The sequence below is a fragment of the Schistocerca gregaria genome, chromosome 1, assembly GCF_023897955.1.
Source record: "Schistocerca gregaria isolate iqSchGreg1 chromosome 1, iqSchGreg1.2, whole genome shotgun sequence".
Lineage (NCBI taxonomy): Eukaryota > Metazoa > Arthropoda > Insecta > Orthoptera > Acrididae > Schistocerca > Schistocerca gregaria.
The window spans coordinates 349,794,918-349,816,442 of record NC_064920.1 but is presented as its reverse complement, the minus strand read 5'-3'; the positions used below and the strand labels follow the sequence as shown (position 1 = coordinate 349,816,442).

At 43.7% G+C, this 21,525-nt stretch overlaps 1 protein-coding gene across 1 annotated transcript in view; it reads left to right on the top strand.

Annotated features, from left to right (window-relative positions):
- Window positions 1–3,292: 3,292 nt before the first annotated feature.
- The window catches only part of LOC126320756 (uncharacterized), an 80,631-nt gene continuing 62,398 nt past the window's right edge, over window positions 3,293–21,525 (top strand). The window contains exon 1 of the mRNA XM_049994277.1: window positions 3,293–3,430. Coding sequence (XP_049850234.1) covers window positions 3,308–3,430 — 123 coding nt within the window. The 5' untranslated portion in view covers window positions 3,293–3,307. The remainder of the gene's footprint in view (window positions 3,431–21,525) is intronic.

Here is a 21,525-nt window from a genome sequence, read left to right as displayed (position 1 = left end):
AATTCGCGTGAGTATTTTGCAGTTGCGACTTATTAAACTGATAGTTCGGTAATTTTCACATCTGTCAACACCTGCTTTCTTTGCGATTGGAATTATTATATTCATCTTGAAGTCAGAGGGTATTTCGCCTGTCTCATACATCTTGCTCACCAGATGGTAGAGTTTTGTCAAGACTGGCTCTCCGAAGGCCGTCAGTAGTTCTAATGGAATGTTGTCTACTCCCGGGGCCTTGTTTCGACTTAGGTCTTTCAGTGCTCTGTCAAACTCTTCACGGAGTATCGTATCTCCCATTTCATCTTCATTTACATCCTCTTCCATTTCCATAATATTGTCCTCAAGTACATCGCCTTTGTACAGACCCTCTATATACTCCTTCCACCTTTCTGCTTTCCCTTTTTTGCTTCGAACTGGGATTTCATCTGAGCTCTTGATATTCGTACAAGTGTTTCTCTTTTCTCCAAAGGTCTCTTTAATTTTCCTGTAGGTAGTATCTATCTTACCCCTAGTGAGATAAGCCTCTACATCCTTAGATCTGTCCTCCAGCCATTCTTGCTTAGCCATTTTGCACTTCCTATCGATCTCATTTTTGAGACGTTTGTGTTCCTTTTTGCCTGCTTCGTTTACTGCATTTTTATATTTTCTGCTTTCGTCAATTAAATTCAATATTTCTTCTGTTACCCAAGGATTTCTACTAGCCCTCGTCTTTTTACCTACTTAATCCTCTGCTATCTTCACCACTTCGTCCCTCAGAGCTCCCCATTCTTCTTCTACTGTATTTCTTTCGCCCATTCCTCTCAATTGTTTACTTATGCTCTCCCTGAAATTCTGTACAACCTCTGGTAAAGTTAGTTTATCCAGGTCCCATCTGCTTAAAATCCCACCTTTTTGAAGCTTCTTCAGTTTTAATCTACAGGTAATAACCAATAGATTGTGATCAGAGTCCACATCTGCCCCTAGAAATACCTACAATTTAAAACCTGGTTCCTAAATCTCTGTCTTACCATTATATAATCTATCTGATACCTTCTAGTATCTCCAGGATTCTTCCACGTATACGACCTTCTTTCATTATACTTGAACCAAGTGGTAGCTATGAGTAAGTTGTGCTGTGTGCAAAATTCTACGAGGCGGCTTCCTCTTTCATTTCTCTCCCCCAATCCATATTCACCAACTATGTTTCCTTCTCTCCCTTTTCCTACTATCGAATTCCAGTCACCCATGAATATTAAATTTTCGTCTCCCTTACTACCTGAATAATTTCTCTTATCTCATCATACATTTAATCAATTTCTTCATCATCTGCAGAGCTAGTTGGCATATAAACTTGTACTGCTGTAGTAGACATGGGTTTCGTGTCTATCTTAGCCACAATAATGCGTTCACTATGCTGTTTGCAGTAGCTTACCCGCACTCCTATTTTTTATTCGTTATTTAACCTACTCCTGCATTGCCCCTATTTGATTTTTTATTTATAACCCTGTATTCACCTGACCAAAAATGTTGTTCGTCCTGCCACCGTACTAATTCCCGCTATATCTAACTTTAAGCTATCCGTTTCCTTTTTTTAAATTTTCTAACCTACCTGCCCGATTAAGTGATCTGATATTCCACGCTCCGATCCGTAGAAGGCCAGTTTTCTTTCTCCTGATGACGACGTCCTCTTGAGGTGTCCCCGCCCGGAGATCCGAATGGGGGACTATTTTACCTCCGGAATATTTTACCCAAGAGGACGCCATCATCATTTAACCATACAGTAAAGCTGCATGCCCTCGGGAAAAATTACGGCTGTAGTTTCCCCTTGCTTTCAGCCGTTCGCAGTACCAGCACAGCAAGGCCGTTTTGGTTATTGTTACAAGGCCAAATCAGTCAATCATCCAGACTGTTGCCCCTGCAACTACTGAAAAGGCTGCTTCCCCTCCTCAGGATCCACAGGTTTGTCTGGCCTCTCAACAGATAACCCTCCGTTGTGGTTGCACGTACGGTACGGCCATCTGTATCGCTGAGGCACGCAAGCCTCCCCACCAACGGCAAGGTCCAAGGTTGATGTGTTGTTGTTGGGAAGATTGTAACGTAGGCATCTTTCACAGTAGCATGAGACAAACCATGCAAAAAATACCTGGTAAAATGGACTCTATAATACTTAATTTGAGAGCTATGAGCACTTGTTCATTCTTGCTACTGTGAAACACACCTCTTCTACTGGACAACTGATCATAACTCTTAACGTACGCATTTTAGAGCCCATATTTATTGGACATTATTCTCTTGTTTTTGCTCATATTAGCTTCACTAAAAATGTTGAAATTAAAGAGCTTGCAGTAGATGAGATGTCTTTCGCAGTATCGAAGATGAAGAAGAGGTGATTTTTCTTTGTTTTCTCCATATTAAAGCATCTGTAAGTTGGTTACACTGCAATCTTAGCAACAACTGTACCGCTACATGTATACCACTGTCAGAGGTATTAGAAGGATTTCCGCTCCTAACTTTCGACTCGGTCGTTCCAGATCAGAGTCCCTTACCTCAAATTGATACAAAATGGCACAAATGGCTCTGAGCACTATGGGACTTAACATCTGAGGTCATCAGTCCCCTAGAACTTAGAACTACTTAAACCTAACTAACCTAAGGACATCACACACACCCATGCCCGAGGCAGGATTCGAACCTGCGACCGTAGCAGTCGCGTCGTTCCAGACTGAAGCGTCTAGAACCGCTCGGCCACATCGGCAGGCCCCAAATTGATATTTACCCTTCTCTATCGTCCGTGAAAGTTTGTAACATCATCACGGAATCAGCCTCTATACGTATCCATGTATGTAAAGCAGTTTTGATTTCAAAACGATTTAATCCAATACGACATGCAAATACCTTCTGAATCGTCAATTAGCTCACTGACGTTGAGCAACTGAGAAGAAAGCGTTCAGCAGTAAGAAGATTTCAGGAGGTTTCAAACAGTGCCGCGAGTGCTCTGTTGTGCCAGTTTCGAAACAACCACACACTATAGGAGATCACTGCTCCTAGAACCCCGTTTTCTCTGAAAACATCAAATGTCCAAGAGCTTCTGTAAGTATTGAGGTCCCAGTACCGATATCTGCACTGGAATAGTTGCGCTACAGAGTAGCGTGCTTCGAGGGCCATGTCGGCGACTCGCGGTGACGTAACGACGGAGATCTGCAACCTTTCGGCTCGCGCGGAATTCCCCAGGTCAGGTGCGGCGACGAATCGTGTAAAGGAGCGAGGTGGACGTCAGAGCCGGCTGTAGGCGCAGCAGGTGGGTCAGTGAGAACTGGACGGCGCCAGCGCACGGATGGCGGCCTTGGTCGGCTTGCTGGTCACCGCACTGTGCGTGCTGGCCGCCGCCTCGCCACACCCACCTGCAGAACAAAGAGGTCGCTCCAGCCAGTCTGGCCCTGCGTCTCTGGATGACACAGTAAGTCTTCACTACTGCTACATACCGCTACCGTTTGCTTGACGCTCACTGAAGATGACGCCTGTTCTGTCAGCGTCCAGTTGATCATATTTGTTTTTGGACAACTTAATAGTAGAGTATTTCATTCGCCAATGTGATCAAAAAGTCAGTATAAATTTGACAACTTAATAAACCACAGAATAATGTAGATAGAGAGGTAAAAATTGACACAAATGCTTGGAATGACATGGGGTTTTATTAGAACAAAAAAAGTTCACAAAATGTCCGACAGATGTCGCTGGACAGCAACAAGTCAGTGACTGCGCATGACAATCGTGTATAAAAGGAGCTGTAATGAGAGAGAGAATCAGATGCGCCAGCAGTCGCAGCATGTTAGTTGAATAGGCGCTTTTAGTGAAGCTATATTATCAGAACGAGGAATGTGCTAGTTCAGCGTTACGATCCTACCGCCATAGGAAGGGGATTCGAACGGGTAAAGGTCCGTTGACAAATGCAGCTGTGGCGAGAATGATTTCGAAGTTCGAAGCCACGGGTTGTTTAGACGATAGACCCCGTAGTGGCCGACCGAGCACAAGGTGTAATGCTGCTGAGACAGTTCAGGAAGAAATGGAGACTGTAGCGGGTTCGTCTACGCACGGGGAAGTCAGCGCTCGTGCAGTCAAACGTCACACCGGCATTCCATACACTACTGTTTGGTTGGCACTTAGGCGTACCCTCCGATGCTATCCGTACAAAATCCAGCGGCATCATAAACTGTTACCTGGCGATTTAGTGAAGCGGAGGGCATTTGCGGTGTGGGCGTTTCAAAAGATGGCGGAAGATGACGATTGGTTGAGTAATGTGTTGTGGAGCGACGAAGATCATTTCACGCTCCGAGGGTCTGTCAACGCCCACAACTGCAGAATTTGGGCTACCGAAAATCCTAGAACTGTCGCGGAAACTCCATTGCTCGACGAGAAAGTCATGGTATGGGTTGGATTTACCACATCTACCGTTATCGGGTCTTTTTTATAAGAGGAAATGCGTGATTCTGGTTTTGTAACACCTACCGTGACGGGTGAGAGGTACGCCGATATGTTAAAGAATCGCATCATCCCCAGCCTGGCTGATAAACGCCTGCTGGAACGTACGATGTTGATGCAGGATGGCGCTCCACCCCATATTGCTAGACACGTGAAAGATCTCTTGCGCGCGTCGTTTGGTGATGATCGTGTGCTCAGCCGCCACTTTCGCCATGCTTCGCCTCCCAGATTCCCAGACCTCAGTCCGTGCGATTATTGGCTTTGGGGTTACCTGAAGTCGCAAGTGTATCGTGATCGACCGACATCTCTAGGAATGCTGAAAGACAACATCCGACCCCAATGCCTCACCATAATGCCGGACATGCTTTACAGTGCTGTTCACAACATTATTCCTCGATTACATCTATTGTTGAGGAATGATGGTGGACATATTGAGCATTTCCTGTAAAGAACATCATCTTTGCTTTGTCTTACTTTGTTATGCGAATTATTGCTATTCTGATCAGATGAAGCGCCATCTGTGGAACATTTTTTGAACTTTTGTATTTTTTGGTTCTAATAAAATCCCATGTCATTCCAAGCATGTGTGAATTTGTACCCTTCTATCTACATTATTCCACGATTTATTCAGTTTTCAAATTTATACTGACTTTTTGATCACCCGGTACATTTAGAAGCACAGATTTATCTTCAGGCGTGACGCTCGTATACAGTATATGCACTCTGGTTCGCATGGCTGTATCGTGAGTAATTCAGTTGTAAAAGTAGACATTGAAACCGAATAGGATCGGATACACACACGTAGTGAAAAGCGCTCCTACATCAAAATTGAATCCCTACGTGGAAACAACACAACGGAAAATTACAACGCTTTGAGACAGGTATGTAGGAAGAGCGTATTGGTCGTAGTACAGTACCACGTTGGTCTATTCGTTTCCATGAAGGTCGAATCAGCGCTGAGGCAATCCAAGAGGTAGACGACTATCAACTGCAACAGACTACACCTCCAGGGTTACTGTTCACGAGATTTTAAGAAAAGATAGACTAAAAACATGTGGAGAAATTGCATATGAGGCCAAAATGTCTGTCAATTCAGTCTATAAAATCACAGCTTACAAGTTAAAGATGAGGAAAATTGCTGCCAGATGGATTCCTCATGATCTGGGTGAAAAACAGAAAGTATGTCTCAAGATACTCACAGACAAACTGCTTCATCGTTATCCAACAAAAGGAGAACGAATTCTCAGTCATCACTCCCGAAAATATTCTGCCACCTACGATCAGAGGTGAAACTGATGATGACCTTTACATATGACATAGGTACAAATAAAGTTCTTTAGTGCTCTGTGAAAGGCGCGTACTACAGATTGTTTCTTCCAAATATTTTGCGTCCGGAAATTCATCAAAGAAGGCCTGCCATGCTTGCGGCTGGTCTCCTCGTTTTACGCGTTAATGGAAGGCCGCATATTGCGTTAACAGCAAGAGAAACGCTCATCAGTTATGGATAGGTAATACTTCTCCACCCACCTTGCAGTCCTAGCATGTCCCCACCAGACTTAGATTTGTTTCCTACATTGAAGAAACAACTCCTTGGAAAATGTTTTGATACATTTGTTGAAGCTTCCAGTGAGGCAACCCGAGTAGTCAAACAAGTCAAAAATGAAGGTGCTCTGTCTGGAATACAGAAGTTGCTAAAATGTTGGGAAGCTGTCGTAAGCAAGTATGGAGTTTATGTCGAAGGTGTGTAAAGATATTTTGTAAAATAAATTATTTTCTTCAATTCTGTCTTACAATGTGCAAAAGTTTTGTAACGACATTCGCAGTTACTTGAGAAGACAGTTGAATATCATTATCATTAAATTTCCATTCATTTCACTGTGTCATTGTCCAAGAACAGCCAATACAGCTATCATGAAATCTTCTTTTCTTTTCCCTGTTGTGAAAAGTATCATGTGACGAGGAATCATATAGGCTTCGTTTGAGAGTAGTGAGCAATGCTCAAACGGAAGGAAGGAATGTTAGGGTTTAACGTCCATCGACTGTGAGCTTATTAGAGACCGAGTACTTATTTGAGTAAGGATTGTGAAAGAAGTCCGCCGTGAACATTTAAAAGGAACTCCCCCGGGATTTATCTTAAACGATTTAGGGAAACCAGAGAAAACATAAATCGAGATGACCAAAAGTCGTTTATATTGCGTGTTACATCTCTTACACGTCTCCTCCTCGCTCTATGCAAACTGCAGTGACTTTCAACGGAGTGATGGCCTTCCCTGAACTAATAACGTTAACTAAAGAACAATGTCAGTAGCATTACTCATCCTCTTGCTAACATCAGTTGTGTCTCGTCAGTCCGATAGCCAGTAATTTTTACGTTCGTACTTCACTAGCCTTTTTAGCACGATAATGTTTAAATGATCGACACTGTATGAAGTTCTGAATACATATATATCCTGATACAAACAATATCTTATTCGAGGAGTGCGCCCTAGCATCCTACACTACATTACTCGCGATATACGCAGAATCCAATACGCCACACCTGTCTCCACTTACACAGCTCTTGACTCGTTACACTCCCTCAAGGGGAAGGCAGTGGCCCACACCGGATTCGCGAACCTGATACGTTTGACACTGTAAAATGTATTCACACTTTTCGATACTTAGTCCACACGTAGACTCTTGTTTGGCGTAAATTATCGTCCACCTAGTACACCTTCCTACAGGAGCACTCAGAAATTGTGCCATTATGATGGTTCAAAAACAACGCAAGGAGAGAGAAAACATCAGTTACGGATCTAGCAACAATCTATTAAATGATTTTAGGTTTATTTCCCGAGATGTCGTGCTGTAAAGCAATTAAAATCAACAGACGCTTCTTCTTTCTCTTAGCATTCTTGCATTTAGTTTATTACGATTTTTCAATTCTTTCTTTGGTGTACTTGTATCGTACTCTTTGTGTACTTACTACACGCAACGACCTCGATAACCTGTTTTACATATTCTAATCTTTCTCTTTGCCATAATCTACTCCTCCATCCCGAGATAAGATAATGGTTACTCATCTTGACACTACTGCAGGATTTTTGGTTTGTCTGTTATTTTAAAAGCGATTCGATTTATTTACGAATTTCCTTTCAGCGTCGCAGTCTGATGTACAGCTCTAATTGCAACCAAACATTCGTTAAAACAGTTACTTCCAGAGTTTCATACTGAAGACCTCTACAGTAATTGTACATGTAAACCAAAGGAACAAACACATCGTTTGGAAGACAATGAAGAAACTTCTGTGAAAACTGGAAACTAGAAAGGTTAACGTTTCGGCACCTGTCGTATAAAGTGTTATGAGCTTGAAAACAAAAGAAAATTGAAAGATGAGGTGTGTGTGTGTGTGTGTGTGTGTGTGTGTGTGTGAGAGAGAGAGAGAGAGAGAGAGAGAGAGAGAGAGAGAGAGAGAGAGGGAAAGAGAGAGAGAGAGAGAGAGAGTGAGAGACGAAGGGAGGACTAGGCTGACATTGTTATGGATGTGAAGTTCGATGAATGTGAAAAACAAAAACACCGTGGTGACAGCAACTTTTTGGAGAATTACAACCAGCCCAGCAACAATCCCCATTGTACAGATATATATGTCTAATTCAAAAGCCGATACCGATGAAACAGAGGCAATACAGGGTGACCCAAAAATAATTCTACACACTTCGTGCGTGTAATGTAAGCATCAAAATAAGAGTGAAATGTTAAATAAAGTTTTGTCTGAAGTTGATTTATTTTCGAGATATGCAATAGAGAGGGCAACACAAACAACAGAAAATTAAATTTTCTCAGAAAGCAACGACGCGAAGGGACCCGAAATTCATCACAACTATGTGCTGTAATTTGGCAATTTGTGGTCAGTTCCTACAGGACCAAACTGCTGAAGTTATTGGTCCCTAGGCCTACACAAAACTCAATCTAACTTACGCTAAGAACAACACTCACACCCATACCCGAGGGAGGACTCGAACCTCGGACGGGGAGAGCCACGCGAACCATGACAAAGCTCCACAGACCGCGACGCTACCCCGCGCAGCATATGTGCTGTACGTTTACCCCAGAACATCTTCAGAAAGACGTCCATGTAGACGAAGATAGTGACGTGCTCGGCGTCTTATTGCTCCCGAAATGTTGCGGGCTCTGTTCATCTCATTCTGAGCACCTGCACAACCACTTTCAGATCGCTGCTTTAGTTGTGCTACATGGTCTGTTTTTTCAGTCGCAACACGAGACACGAGCTGTTTCAGACGGTCTCAACGGTAGAAGTCATGGGGTAAGATTCGGAGATGTGGTGGATCAAGCAACTGGTCCTGCACGACATATTCACTTATCGGAGTAAGCAATGTTGGGATATGGAACTTACTGGCAGATCAAAAGTGTGTGCCAGACCAAGACTCAAACTCGGGACACACAGTCCGAAAACCGCACACTCCGCTGCAGAGTGAACATTTCAACCTCTAGGTTGCGACAAAGCACGACAAAACAATGTCTCTGAATTATCCCTTCTCCCACGAGTGCTATTTCTGCAAGGTTCGCAGGAGAGATTCTGTGAAGTCTGGAAGGTAGGAGACGAGGTACTGGTGGAACTAAAGCTGTGAGGACGGGTCAGGAGTCGTGCTTCGATAGCTCATTTGGTAGAGCACTTGCCGGCGAAAAGCAAAGATCCCCAGTTCGAGTCTCGGTCTGGATCACCGTTTGAATCTGCCAGGAAGTTTCATATCAGCGCACAGCCGCTACAGAGTGAAAATTTAATTCCGGAAATATTGAGATACTCTCTTATTGTTGTATTACTGGTAGCTGGGATCTTCTAGCGTTGACGCGCAACGTGGCCTCTTAGCGATATGGCTGCTAAGGAGGGGAGGAATTCACTGTGTACTCTGTTAGCATACCGGGAGGAATCACCCTAGATGTGGAACGGGTGCTTCAGAATGATACGAAGAGGACAGAGTGCAGCCAACTGCAGGCGGTGGCTCATGTCGTTATTAACGATGTGTGTCGCATTGGATCGGAAGAGATTCCCTCTTTGCATGATTGCTTGACACTCCATACAGTGAACAGCTTTTTTAAAAAAAAAAAAAATACAGGTGTTAAAACTATTAAAATGAAACTGAATGAAATGTTCATTGGTCTGTATTTATTCAGGTCACTTACACACCCAAACAACCGATTTTTCTACTTTTCAGTTGCATCTTCAGGTTCAAACAGAAATTCTATGTCATAGGTGACAGAGTACCGCAGAGTAACAATTGGCGTGGCCAGTTAAGGATTTCAGCAGTCCTCAATTGATAAAAAAACATCGTCAAATGATAATAAATACCATTGTCAATAATGAAAGTCATGTCTGTTTTAAGTTGCGAACTGTACATATTCCGACTAAAATACGTTCTTGTAGGCTATGTCAAGCAACAAAATGCCCGTCGTAGATGTTATTCAGGGAAGTACTGGGTCTTGTAGTGGCAAAAGTCTTACTCACTAACACGTATTTGCGACCAACATAGCAGCTAACAACGTAAGCTATGAGCGTCTCGCTTGTTATTGAAGCGTGTGCTGCGGCTGCTGTCCGGATAGTTTTTAAAATTATTTGTTACATTCTCTCTGGCTTGGGTCGGCTATGTGAAGTGGTTAAGACTGCCAGTTTTGCTTGCGAGATGAAGGCGGATCTCGCCATCTGTATCTTCGTCGACAGGACCGACTGCAGACCTTTGGTACAGAGCCGAGTGGAGGGTCTGAAGCAAAGGCTCAGAAGCTTCTGCGAGCGTGTAAGCAGCAGATTCCTTGATTTGCGCCGCAAGGTGATGGGTTTTCGGGTTGTGCTTGATAGGTCAGAGGTCCAATACAAACAGGGAGCGGCTACACGGGTAGTGAGGCTGTGTGGAGGGGACTGGGCGTTTTTTAAAGTTATGTTAGAGTGTCTCGGGAAAATAGAGAAAGGTTGTAAGTCTAAAAGCGTGCGAAGCAAACACAGGACGAGAGTAGACGTAACAAGAATCGGTATTGTAAACTGTCGCAGCTGTGTTGGGAAAGTACTAATAGAAAGCACTGAAGCTCAAATCGTTATAGGTACTGAAAGCTGGCTAAAGCTGGAAATAAGTTCAACCGAAATCTTTATAAAGGACCTAATGGCATTCGGAAAGAATAGATTATAAGCAATTGGTTGCTGAAGTAGTTTCCCTTGTAATGAAATTTAATTAGATAGTTCCTGTGAGTTAGTGCGGTTGAAGATTATACTTGACAATCAGAATAAGCTAATAATTGGTTTCTTTCACCGATACCTCGACTCAGATAATACACTTGCTGAACAGTTCAAAGAAAACCTGAGTCTTATTTCAAATATGTACCTCACTTGCACAATTATAATTGGTAGCGACTGTTGGGAAGAACATGTTCAAAGCCGCTGACGGGCATAAAACGTCGTCCGCAGCCATACTGAATGCTTTCTCAGAAAACTGTTTTTAACAGTTAGTTCAGGAGTGTACTAGAAATGTAAATGGTTGCGAAAACATTCTTGACCTCTTAGCAGTAAATAACCTTGAGCAAATAGTGAGCGTCATGACGGATACAGGGATTAGTGAACCCAAGGTCGTTGTAGAAGTGCTGAATATCGTAACATCAAAATCCACGAAAAGTAAACGCGAAATACATCTGTTTAGTAAAGCAGATAAAAATTCACTTGACATCTTCCTGAGAGACAGCCTCAACTCCTCCCCAACTAATTATGTAAGAGTAGACGAGATGTGACTTAAATTCAGAGAAACAGTATATGTGGCAATTAACAGATATATACCAAAGAAGTTAATAAAAGATGGTGTGGATCCCACTTGGTACACAAAATGGTTCGGAGCATTGTTGCAAAAGCAACGAAAAAAGATTGCGAAATTTGAAAAAACAGTAAGTCTCCAAGACTGGCGATGTTTCTCTGAAGCTGGAAACTTAGCACGTGCCTCAACGCGAGATGCATTTAATAGCTACCACAATGAAACTCTGCCTCGAAATCTGGCAGAAAATTCAAAGACATTCTGGCCATGTGTAAAGTACACCAGCGGTTAGACACAATCAGTTCGTCACAGTTCGTAGTAACTGACAAAAAATCGTCCACAACTCCTGCCTTAATAAAGATAACAGATGACTGTAACTTGCCATGGATGCACAAGGGGCGACATCATGTTCTTCTTAGACTTTAGCAAAGCCTTTGGCGCTGTCGACTTCAAAATTTTACTTGCAAAACTTTAGCAGCCTAAAATTACCGCCAAGTGCAGTGCAATGGTTTCGCTCATACCTGATGTCTCAGCAGCAATGCTTCACATCCAGCACCGTAAAGTCACAATGGAGGCAAGTAGAATCAGACGTTCCCGAGAGTTCGGTATCAGGTCCTGTAACCATTTCATTGAATGTCTATTATGCATCATTAGTTATGTCCCACTGCAAATACGAAATGAACGCCGGTGACCTCTAGTTGTATGTAAGTGCAAAACAAATCATCCTTAAGATAGCTATCGAGAATCTGAATACGACCTGTGTGAACTATCAGAATGGGCGCAGCATATAAGCTCATCGCATCAAAAACACAAGACTCATTAGCCCGAAATATTGGGAATCCGTACCATCCCATATTGGGAATCCGTACCATCCTAAACCCAAAATGGAACAAATATCAACTTCTCTACTTCAGTAAAGAGTTTTGAAGTAATAATAGATTAAAATCTAAATTGGACTGAGGACATAACTGCAGTATGCAAGAAGGGATCAGCATCTGTCTATGCCCACAAAAATATAAATAGTACTTGTATATAAACAGTACTTGTACAAACATTTGTACTTCCACTTACTGATTATATTGATAACAGCCATGTTATTCTGGAAGGCCTTTCTCAGGGAAGCCCACTGCGCTTGGAACTGGTTATGAATGGCTGCTGTCGTTATATCTGTGGTGTTCGACTGTTTGATTATATTTCGCCGTTATTTGCAGAGCTGCCCCTGCTGCGTGCAGACAAGCGCAGAGATTTTAGTACCCCCTGTCTTCCATACTGTCATCTCAACGTACACTGCCCCCATATCTCTCATCGACCTTAACTCTTTTGTTTGAACAAGATGGCAGAAACACCAGTTCTCCACACAGCAAAATCCTTTCTGTCCCACTCCATCGTTCAGCCACTTTCTCAAAGTCCTTCTCAGTAGTTAGTAGTAGTTTATCCTGTAGTGAAGTAGAAGTGGATAGTTCCTGTGAATTATTATGAGTGGAGGTTACACTTCACAACCGACTTAGGTTAATAATTGGCTCCTTTTACCGACCTTCGAACTCAGTAGCATTAGTGGCAGAACAACTGAGAGAAAATTTGGAATACATTTCACACAAATTTTCTCAGCATGTTATAGTCTTAGGGGGAAGGTACCAAATGACTGGAAAAGAGCACAGGTAGTCCCAGTCTTCAAGAAGGGTCGTCGAGCAGATGCGCAAAACTATAGACCTATATCTCTGACGTCGATCTGTTGCAGAATTTTAGAACATGTTTTTTGCTCGAGTATCATGTCGTTTTTGGAAACCCAGAATCTACTCTGTAGGAATAAACATGGATTCCGGAAACAGCGATCGTGTGAGACCCAACTCGCTTTATTTGTTCATGAGACCCAGAAAATATTAAATACAGGCTCCCAGGTAGATGCTATTTTCCTTGACTTCCGGTTGGCGTTCGATACAGTTCCGCACTGTCGCCTGATAAACAAAGTAAGAGCCTACGGAATATCAGACCAGCTGTGTGGCTGGATTGAAGAGTTTTTAGCAAACAGAACACAGCATGTTGTTATCAATGGAGAGACGTCTACAGACGTTGAAGTAACCTCTGGCATGCCACAGTGGAGTGTTATAGGACCATAGCTTTTCACAATATACACTCCTGGAAATTGAAATAAGAACACCGTGAATTCATTGTCCCAGGAAGGGGAAACTTTATTGACACATTCCTGGGGTCAGACACATCACATGATCACACTGACAGAACCACAGGCACATAGACACAGGCAACAGAGCATGCACAATGTCGGCACTAGTACAGTGTATATCCACCTTTCGCAGCAATGCAGGCTGCTATTCTCCCATGGAGACGATCGTAGAGATGCTGGATGTAGTCCTGTGGAACGGCTTGCCATGCCATATCCATCTGGCGCCTCAGTTGGACAAGCGTTCGTGCTGGACGTGCAGACCGCGTGAGACGACGCTTCATCCAGTCCCAAACATGCTCAATGGGGGACAGATCCGGAGATTTTGCTGGCCAGGGTAGTTGACTTACACCTTCTAGAGCACGTTGGGTGGCACGGGACAGATGCGGACGTGCATTGTCCTGTTGGAACAGCAAGTTCCCTTGCCGGTCTAGGAATGGTAGAACGATGGGTTCGATGACGGTTTGGATGTACCGTGCACTATTCAGTGTCCCCTCGACGATCACCAGAGGTGTACGGCCAGTGTAGGAGATCGCTCCCCACACCATGATGCCGGGTGTTGTCCCTGTGTGCCTCGGTCGTATGCAGTCTTGATTGTGGCGCTCACCTGCACGGCGCCAAACACGCATACGGCCATCATTGGCACCAAGGCAGAAGCGACTCTCATCGCTGAAGACGACACGTCTCCATTCGTCCCTCCATTCACGCCTGTCGCGACACCACTGCAGGCGGGCTGCACGATGTTGGAGCGTGAGCGGTAGACGGCCTAACGGTGTGCGGGACCGTAGCCCAGCTTCATGGAAACGGTTGCGAATGGTCCTCGCCGATACCCCAGGAGCCACAGTGTCCCTAATTTGCTGGGAAGTGGCGGTGCGGTCCCCTACGGCACTGCGTAGGATCCTACGGTCTTGGCGTGCATCCGTGCGTCGCTGCGGTCCGGTTCCAGGTCGACGGGCACGTGCACCTTCCGCCGACCACTGACGACAACATCGATGTACTGTGGAGACCTCACGCCCCACGTGTTGAGCAATTCGGCGGTACGTCCACCCGGCCTCCCGCATGCCCACTATACGCCCTCGCTCAAAGTCGGTCAACTGCACATACGGTTCACGTCCACGCTGTCGCTGCATGCTACCAGTGTTAAAGACTGCGATGGAGCTCCGTATGCCACGGCAAACTGGCTGACACTGACGGCGGCGGTGCAGGAATGCTGCGCAGCTAGCGCCATTCGACGGCCAACACCGCGGTTTCTTGTGTGTCCGCTGTGCCGTGCGTGTGATCATTGCTTGTACAGCCCTCTCGCACTGTCCGGAGCAAGTATGATGGATCTGACACACCGGTGTCAATGTGTTCTTTTTTCCATTTCCAGGAGTGTATATAAATGACGTAGTAGGCAGTGTAAGAAGTTCCATGCGGCTTTTCGCGGATGATGCTGCAGTATACAGAGAAGTTGCAGCATTAGAAAATTGTAGCGAAATGCAGGAAGATCTGCAGCGGATAGGCACTTGGTGCAGGGAGTGGCAACTGACCCTTAATATAGACAAATGTAATGTATTGCGAATACATAGAAAGAAGGATCCTTTATTGTATGATCATATGATAGCGGAACAAACACTGGTAGCAATTACTTCTGTAAAATATCTGGGCGTATGCGTGCAGAACGATTTGAAGTGGAATGATCATATAAAATTAATTGTTGGTAAGGCGGGTACCATGTTGAGATTCATTGGGAGAGTCTTTAGAAAATGTAGTCCATCAACAAAGGAGGTGGCTTACAAAACACTCGTTCGACCTATACTTGAGTATTACTCATCAATGTGGGATCCGTACCCGATCGGGTTGACGGAGGAGATAGAGAAGGTCCAAAGAAGAGCGGCGCGTTTCGTCACAGGGTTATTTGGTAACCGTGATAGCGTTACGGAGATGTTTAGCATACTCAAGTGGCAGACTCTGCAAGAGAGGCGCTCTGCATCGCGGTGTAGCTTGCTCGCCAGGTCTCGAGAGGGTGCGTTTCTGGATGAGGTATCGAATATGTTGCTTCCCCCTACTTATACCTCCCGAGGAGATCACGAACGTAAAATTAGAGAGATTCGAGCGCGCACGGAGGCATTCAGACAGTCGTTCTTCCCGCGAACCATACTCGACTGGAACAGAAAAGGGAGGAAATGACAGTGGCACGTAAAGTGCCCTCCGCCACACACCGTTGGGTGGCTTGCGGAGTATAAATGTAGATGTAGATGTAGCAGGAAAATGACCCTGGAGTTACCTCCCGCAGTGCATTATGGAACTGAAAAACAGCTCCAACTTCACAAGAATATTACTGACATATTTACTAAAGCAACAATAATGATTACCGTTGTCCCTGTGCACACTCGTTATCCTTGCACATCCTTCTTCCCAGGCAGATCTTGCTTATTCCGCAACACTCTTAACTGATGCTATCTTCTTAAATTTCCTTTGCCCGGAACACTCTATATCGGAAAACATTTGTTTTGCACATCTGTAAACTCCTTTCACATCTACCACTATCGTTATTGTTATTATTGTCATCATTACTAACTAGTTAACAAATTTAGACTTTCTTTTTGCGTCTGCTTTGTAAATGGGTGGATTTACCTAATTTTGGGGTGCTGAATACACTGGTAAAATCAGTTTTTCTCTATGACGTCACATTTCCTAGAAACACAGCAGAATAAAAAATAATAATAGCGAAAATTGACACAATTAAGTCAAATAAAAATATACATTCAGAACGTTTGAAATCAATACTCTTTTGTATTTATATATGGACATGATGCCAATAAAAGGTCCAAATTAGTTCAGAAAATATACAAACCAAGAAAAGTTTTGCATCACCTCGGTTCCGAGAGTTCCGGAACATGTACAGAAAATTGGAATAGAGATCAACATAAGCATCATTTCCGCCCTGTTTATTGCTCATGAAAACCGCACATTGCATGGTGCACCACCATACCGCGAGACTTTCAGAGATGGTGGTTCAGATTTCTGCACACACCGGTGTCTCTAATACCCAGCAGCATGTCCTCTTGCATTGCTGCATGCCTGTACTCGTCGTGGCATACTATCCACAAGATCATCAAGGCACTGTTGGTCCAGATTGTCTCACTCTTCAACGGCGATTCAGCGTAGGTCCTACAGAGTGGTTGGTGGGTCACTTCCTCCATAAACAGCCCTTTTCAATCTATCACAGGTATGTTCGATAGGTTTCATGGTGGCCACTCTAGTCGAGAGATGTCTTTATCCTGAAAGAAGTCATTCACAAGATGTGCACTATGGGGTCGCGAATTGTCGTCCATGAAGACGAATGCCTCGCCAATATGCTGCCGATATGGTTGCACTATCGGTCGGAGGATGGCATTCACGTGTTGTACTGCCGTTACAGCACATTCTATGACCACCAGTGACGTACGTCGGCCCCACATAATGCAATCCCAAAATAGCAGGGAACCTCCACCTCGCTGCACTCGCTGGACAGTGTGTCTAAGGCGTTCAGCCTGACTGGGTCGCCTCCAAACACGTCTCCGATGAATGTTTGGTTGAAGGCATATGCGACACTCATCGGAGAAGAGAACATGATGCGGTCCATGCTGCATATTAATGGGCCCATATGTACCGCGCTGTATGGTGTCGTAGTTGCAAAGATGGAGCTTGCCATAGATGTCAGGAGTGAAGTTGCGCTTCGTGCAGCCACGGCGCACTGTTTGAGTCGTAACACGACGTCCTGTGGCTGCACGAAAAGCATTATTCAACATGGTGGCGTTGCTGTCTGGGTTCCTCCGAGCCATGATCCATAGGTAGCGTTCATTCACTGCAGTAGTAGCCCTAGGGAGGCCTGAGAGAGGCATGTCATCGACAGTTCCTGTCTCTCTGTGTCTCCTCCACCTCCGAATAACATCACTTTGGTTCACTCCGAGACGCGTGGGCACTTCCCTTGTCGAGGGCCCGTCCTGGCACTAAGTAACAATGCTGACGCTGTCGAACCGCGGTTTTTACCGTCTAGGCATGGTTGAACTGCAGACAACACGAGCCATGTACCTCCTTCCTGGTGGAATGACTGGACTGATCAGCTGTCAGACCCCCTCTGTCTAATAGGCGCTACTAATGCATGGTTGTTTACATCTTTGGGCGGGTTTAGTGACACCTCTGAACAGTCAGTGGGACTGTATCTGTGATAAATATCCACACTCAACGACTATCTTCAGGAATTCTGGGAACTTGGGTGATGCAAAACTTTTTTTGATGTGTGTACTTTCACTTTTAATTGTCTCTGGTTTTTGAAAAATGCGACGACGGAGCTCTTCTTTTGTTTGACATTTCATCACTCTCCCTAACAAGACCATTGAAGTAGTCACCCATCATCGAAGGGTTCCAATGGCCTTGGTATCGGTGTCTTGGTGAAAGCGTTCATCATGTTCATCGTTTATGGATCCCAAATTTTCCGAGAAGAAATCAAGGTGAGAATGTAATAAGTGAATTTTAAGCGACATTCTACACCCCAAGTTCTTATAGTTGTCCAACAGATCGTTCACAGTGGTAACATAGTTTTTGTCTTTTCTATTACCAAAAAAGCTCTTCATAACTGCTTTAGAAAAAGACCAAGCAGCTAACTGGAAATCTGTGAGATTGGTATCATTGGATCTTTCAGCAATTTTCTTATTTGTGGTCCAACAAATATACCCTCTTTCAGCTTTGCCTCACTTAATCAGGGAAACTTTCCTTTTAACTGATTGAAGGCCTCATATTCTTTATCCAGAGCTTTTACAAAGTTCTTGATGAGGCCCAACTTGATATGAAGGGGAGGCAAAATGATTTTATCGGGCTCAACAAATGGGGTATTATTCACATTTACGTTTCCAGGAACAAGCGACTTTCTTATAGGTCATTCCTTGACTGTATGACGAGTCTTGGTGTCACGGCTGTCCGGAAGGCACAAAAAAACAGCAGTATTTCGTGCATCCAGCCTGTGAACCTGTAAGGAGTGCAACAGTTTTTAAATCACAGCAAAGGTGCCGTTCATGAACCTTATATTTGATTGCCTCTAGCAGCAAAGCCATGTTTTCATAAGTTTCTTTCATGTAAGCCAAAGGTACCTACGGAAATGCATTGCCATTATGCAGTAGTACTGCTTTCATGCTAGGTTTACTGGAGTCAATAAACAGTCGCCACTCCTGTGGATTGTGTTATAGATCTAGCTGCATCATCATACTATTGACATCTCTACATACACACATTCAATTCTGCGTATCGAAATACTAAGCGAAGGAAGCACCTCTCGATCTGAAACAGGAAATTTTTGTCCGCGGAGCTAGAAGGTTCCGAGTTCAGCTTGCTGCTTGGAAAGTTTTAGATCGCGAACCAAATCGTTCAATTCCTTTTCATTAAAGAGCTGAGGCGAAGTGTCAAGACATTGAGGGCAGTACTCTTCTATATGTTCAACACTTTCTGATTCACTTGATAGGTGTCTGGCTCCGTGGCTTTCAAGTTACAGACAGGAACAGGCAACCATTCATCATGGAGCACAGGCAAATGCACTGAAGATACATTTGGATACTTTATATTATGTCTAGTTGTGCTTGAATGTCCAGAAATATTTGTAAGACAGAAGTAACAGTCTGAATAATGGTCATTAGGCTCACACCGTACCATCGGAACACCACTCGGTTAAGGGTATAGTACAGGGTATGCAGGCAATGTGAGGTCCAAAATTTTTATTTTGGTCACCAATAGGACAATCAAAACACAATTTATACGCCTTCTTAACCAAATCAGTGATTGGTTTTCTTTGGGCTTTTGGAGTGTATTTCTCACACACATAACAAAAGTTATCGGGGTGGCTTACACAGCAACGAGATTTACTAGTTGGCATTTTTCTTATTGTAAGTTTTAAAGACAAAAAGGTTGCACTATCTTTCACAGGAAACACTCACTGAGGATGTCTTCCACACCACTGGATTACCACACCAACCATTTACTGACGATTTGTAGATCTTGTAGCTCTCCTCTGCAAATCCAAAACAAACAATTAAACATCAAAACAGAAGAACAGAAAAAAGTGAAACACTGAATACAAAAAATAAGAAAAACCTTTAAAACTCAAAAATGGTACTTGCTAGAACATTTTGAAAGCTATATTCGGATTCTACACACCAAAATACATACTAGTTGATATATCACATCCCAGATGCAAAATGGCTGTTGACTAATGTTGTTATTGTTATTATTACTATTAGTGGCAGCAGCAGCTGTAGTACAATTCTGCCAGTAATAACACTGTCTTAGTTCATAATATTATTTATCCTCAGTTGTCGTTACAGACATTCAGATCATTTTAACATTGTTTGTGATATTAAAGTTGTTATTTCTTAGGTAGTTATGATTTGAAAAAAAAGTGCTGTGTACGTGACTCCCTAGAACGATGTAACAGAGGACCTTAAGGCCCTCATCAGAGTAGGTTAATTAAATAAATAAATAAAACACAAGTGATTTCTGACGTTCCCCAAGGAAACGTTATAGGCCCTCTGCTGTTCGTGATCTACGTAACAGATTTAGGCGACAATCTGAGCAGCCACCTTAGATTCTTTGCAGATGATGCTTTCATTTACCGTCTCGTAAAGTCACCAGATGTTCAAAACTAATTGAAAATGGTTTAGACAAGATATTTGTATTTTGTAAAAAGTGGCGATTGACCCTAAATGCCGGCCGCGGTGGTCTAGCGGTTCTAGGCGCACAGTCCGTAGCCGCGCGACTGCTACGGTCGCAGGTTCGAATCCTGGTTCGGGCATGGATGTGTGTGATGTCCTTAGGTTAGTTAGGTTTAAGTAGTTCTAAGTTCTAGGGGACTGATGACCACAGATGTTAAGTCCCATAGTGCTCAGAGCCATTTGAACCGTTTGACCCTAAAAAATGAAAAGTGAAAAGTCATCCATACGAGAACTACAAGGAATCTGCTAAATGTCTGTTACACCATAAATCACATAAACCTAAAGGCTGTACATTCAACTGAATACTTAGTGATTGACCTGAGTCAAAACAAAGCCCCCGGAGTAGACAACATTCCATTGGAACTACTGACGGCCTTGGGAGAGCCAGTCCTGACAAAACTCTACCATCTGGTGAGCACGATGTATGAAACGGGCGAAATACCCTCAGGCTTCAAGAATCCAATCCCAAAGAAAGCAGGTGTTGACAGATGTGAAAATTACCGAACTATCAGTTCAATAAGTCACAGCTGCAAAATACTAATGCGAATTCTTTACAGACGAATGGAAAAACTAGTAGAAGCCGACCTCGGGAAAGATCAGTTTGGATTCCGTAGAAATATTGAAACACGCGAGGCAATACTGACCCTACGACTTATCTTAGAAGCTAGATTAAGGACGGACAAACCTACGTTTCTAGCATTTGTAGACTTAGAGAAAGCTTTTGACAATGTTGACTGGAATACTCTCAAATTCTGAAGGTGGCAGGGGTAAAATACAGGGGGCGAAAGGCTATTTACAATTTGTACAGAAACCAGATGGCAGTTATAAGAGCCGAGGGACATGAAAGGGAAGCAGTGGTTGGGGAGGGAGTGAGACAGGGTTGTAGCCTATCCCCGATGTTATTCAATCTGTATATTGAGCAAGCAGTGAAGGAAACAAAAGAAAAATACGGAGTAGGTATTAAAGTCCATGGAGAAGAAATAAAAACTTTGTATGGAGTGTAGCCATGTATGGAAGTGAATCATGGACGATAAATAGTTTGGACAAGAAGAGAATAGAAGCTTTCGAAATGTGGTGCTACAGAAGAATGCTGAAGATTAGATGGGTAGATCACATAACTAATGAGGAAGTATTGAATCGGATTGGGGAGAAGAGAAGTTTGTGGCACAACTTGACCCAGAAGAAGGGATCGGTTGGTAGGACATGTTCTGAGGCATCAAGGGATCACCAATTTCGTATTGGAGGGCAGCGTGGAGGGTAAAAATCGTAGAGGGAGACCAAGAGATGACTACACTAAGCAGATTGAGAAGTATGTAGGTTGCAGTAGGTACTGGGAGATGAAGAAGCTTGCACAGGATAGAGTAGCATGGTGAGCTGCATCAAACCA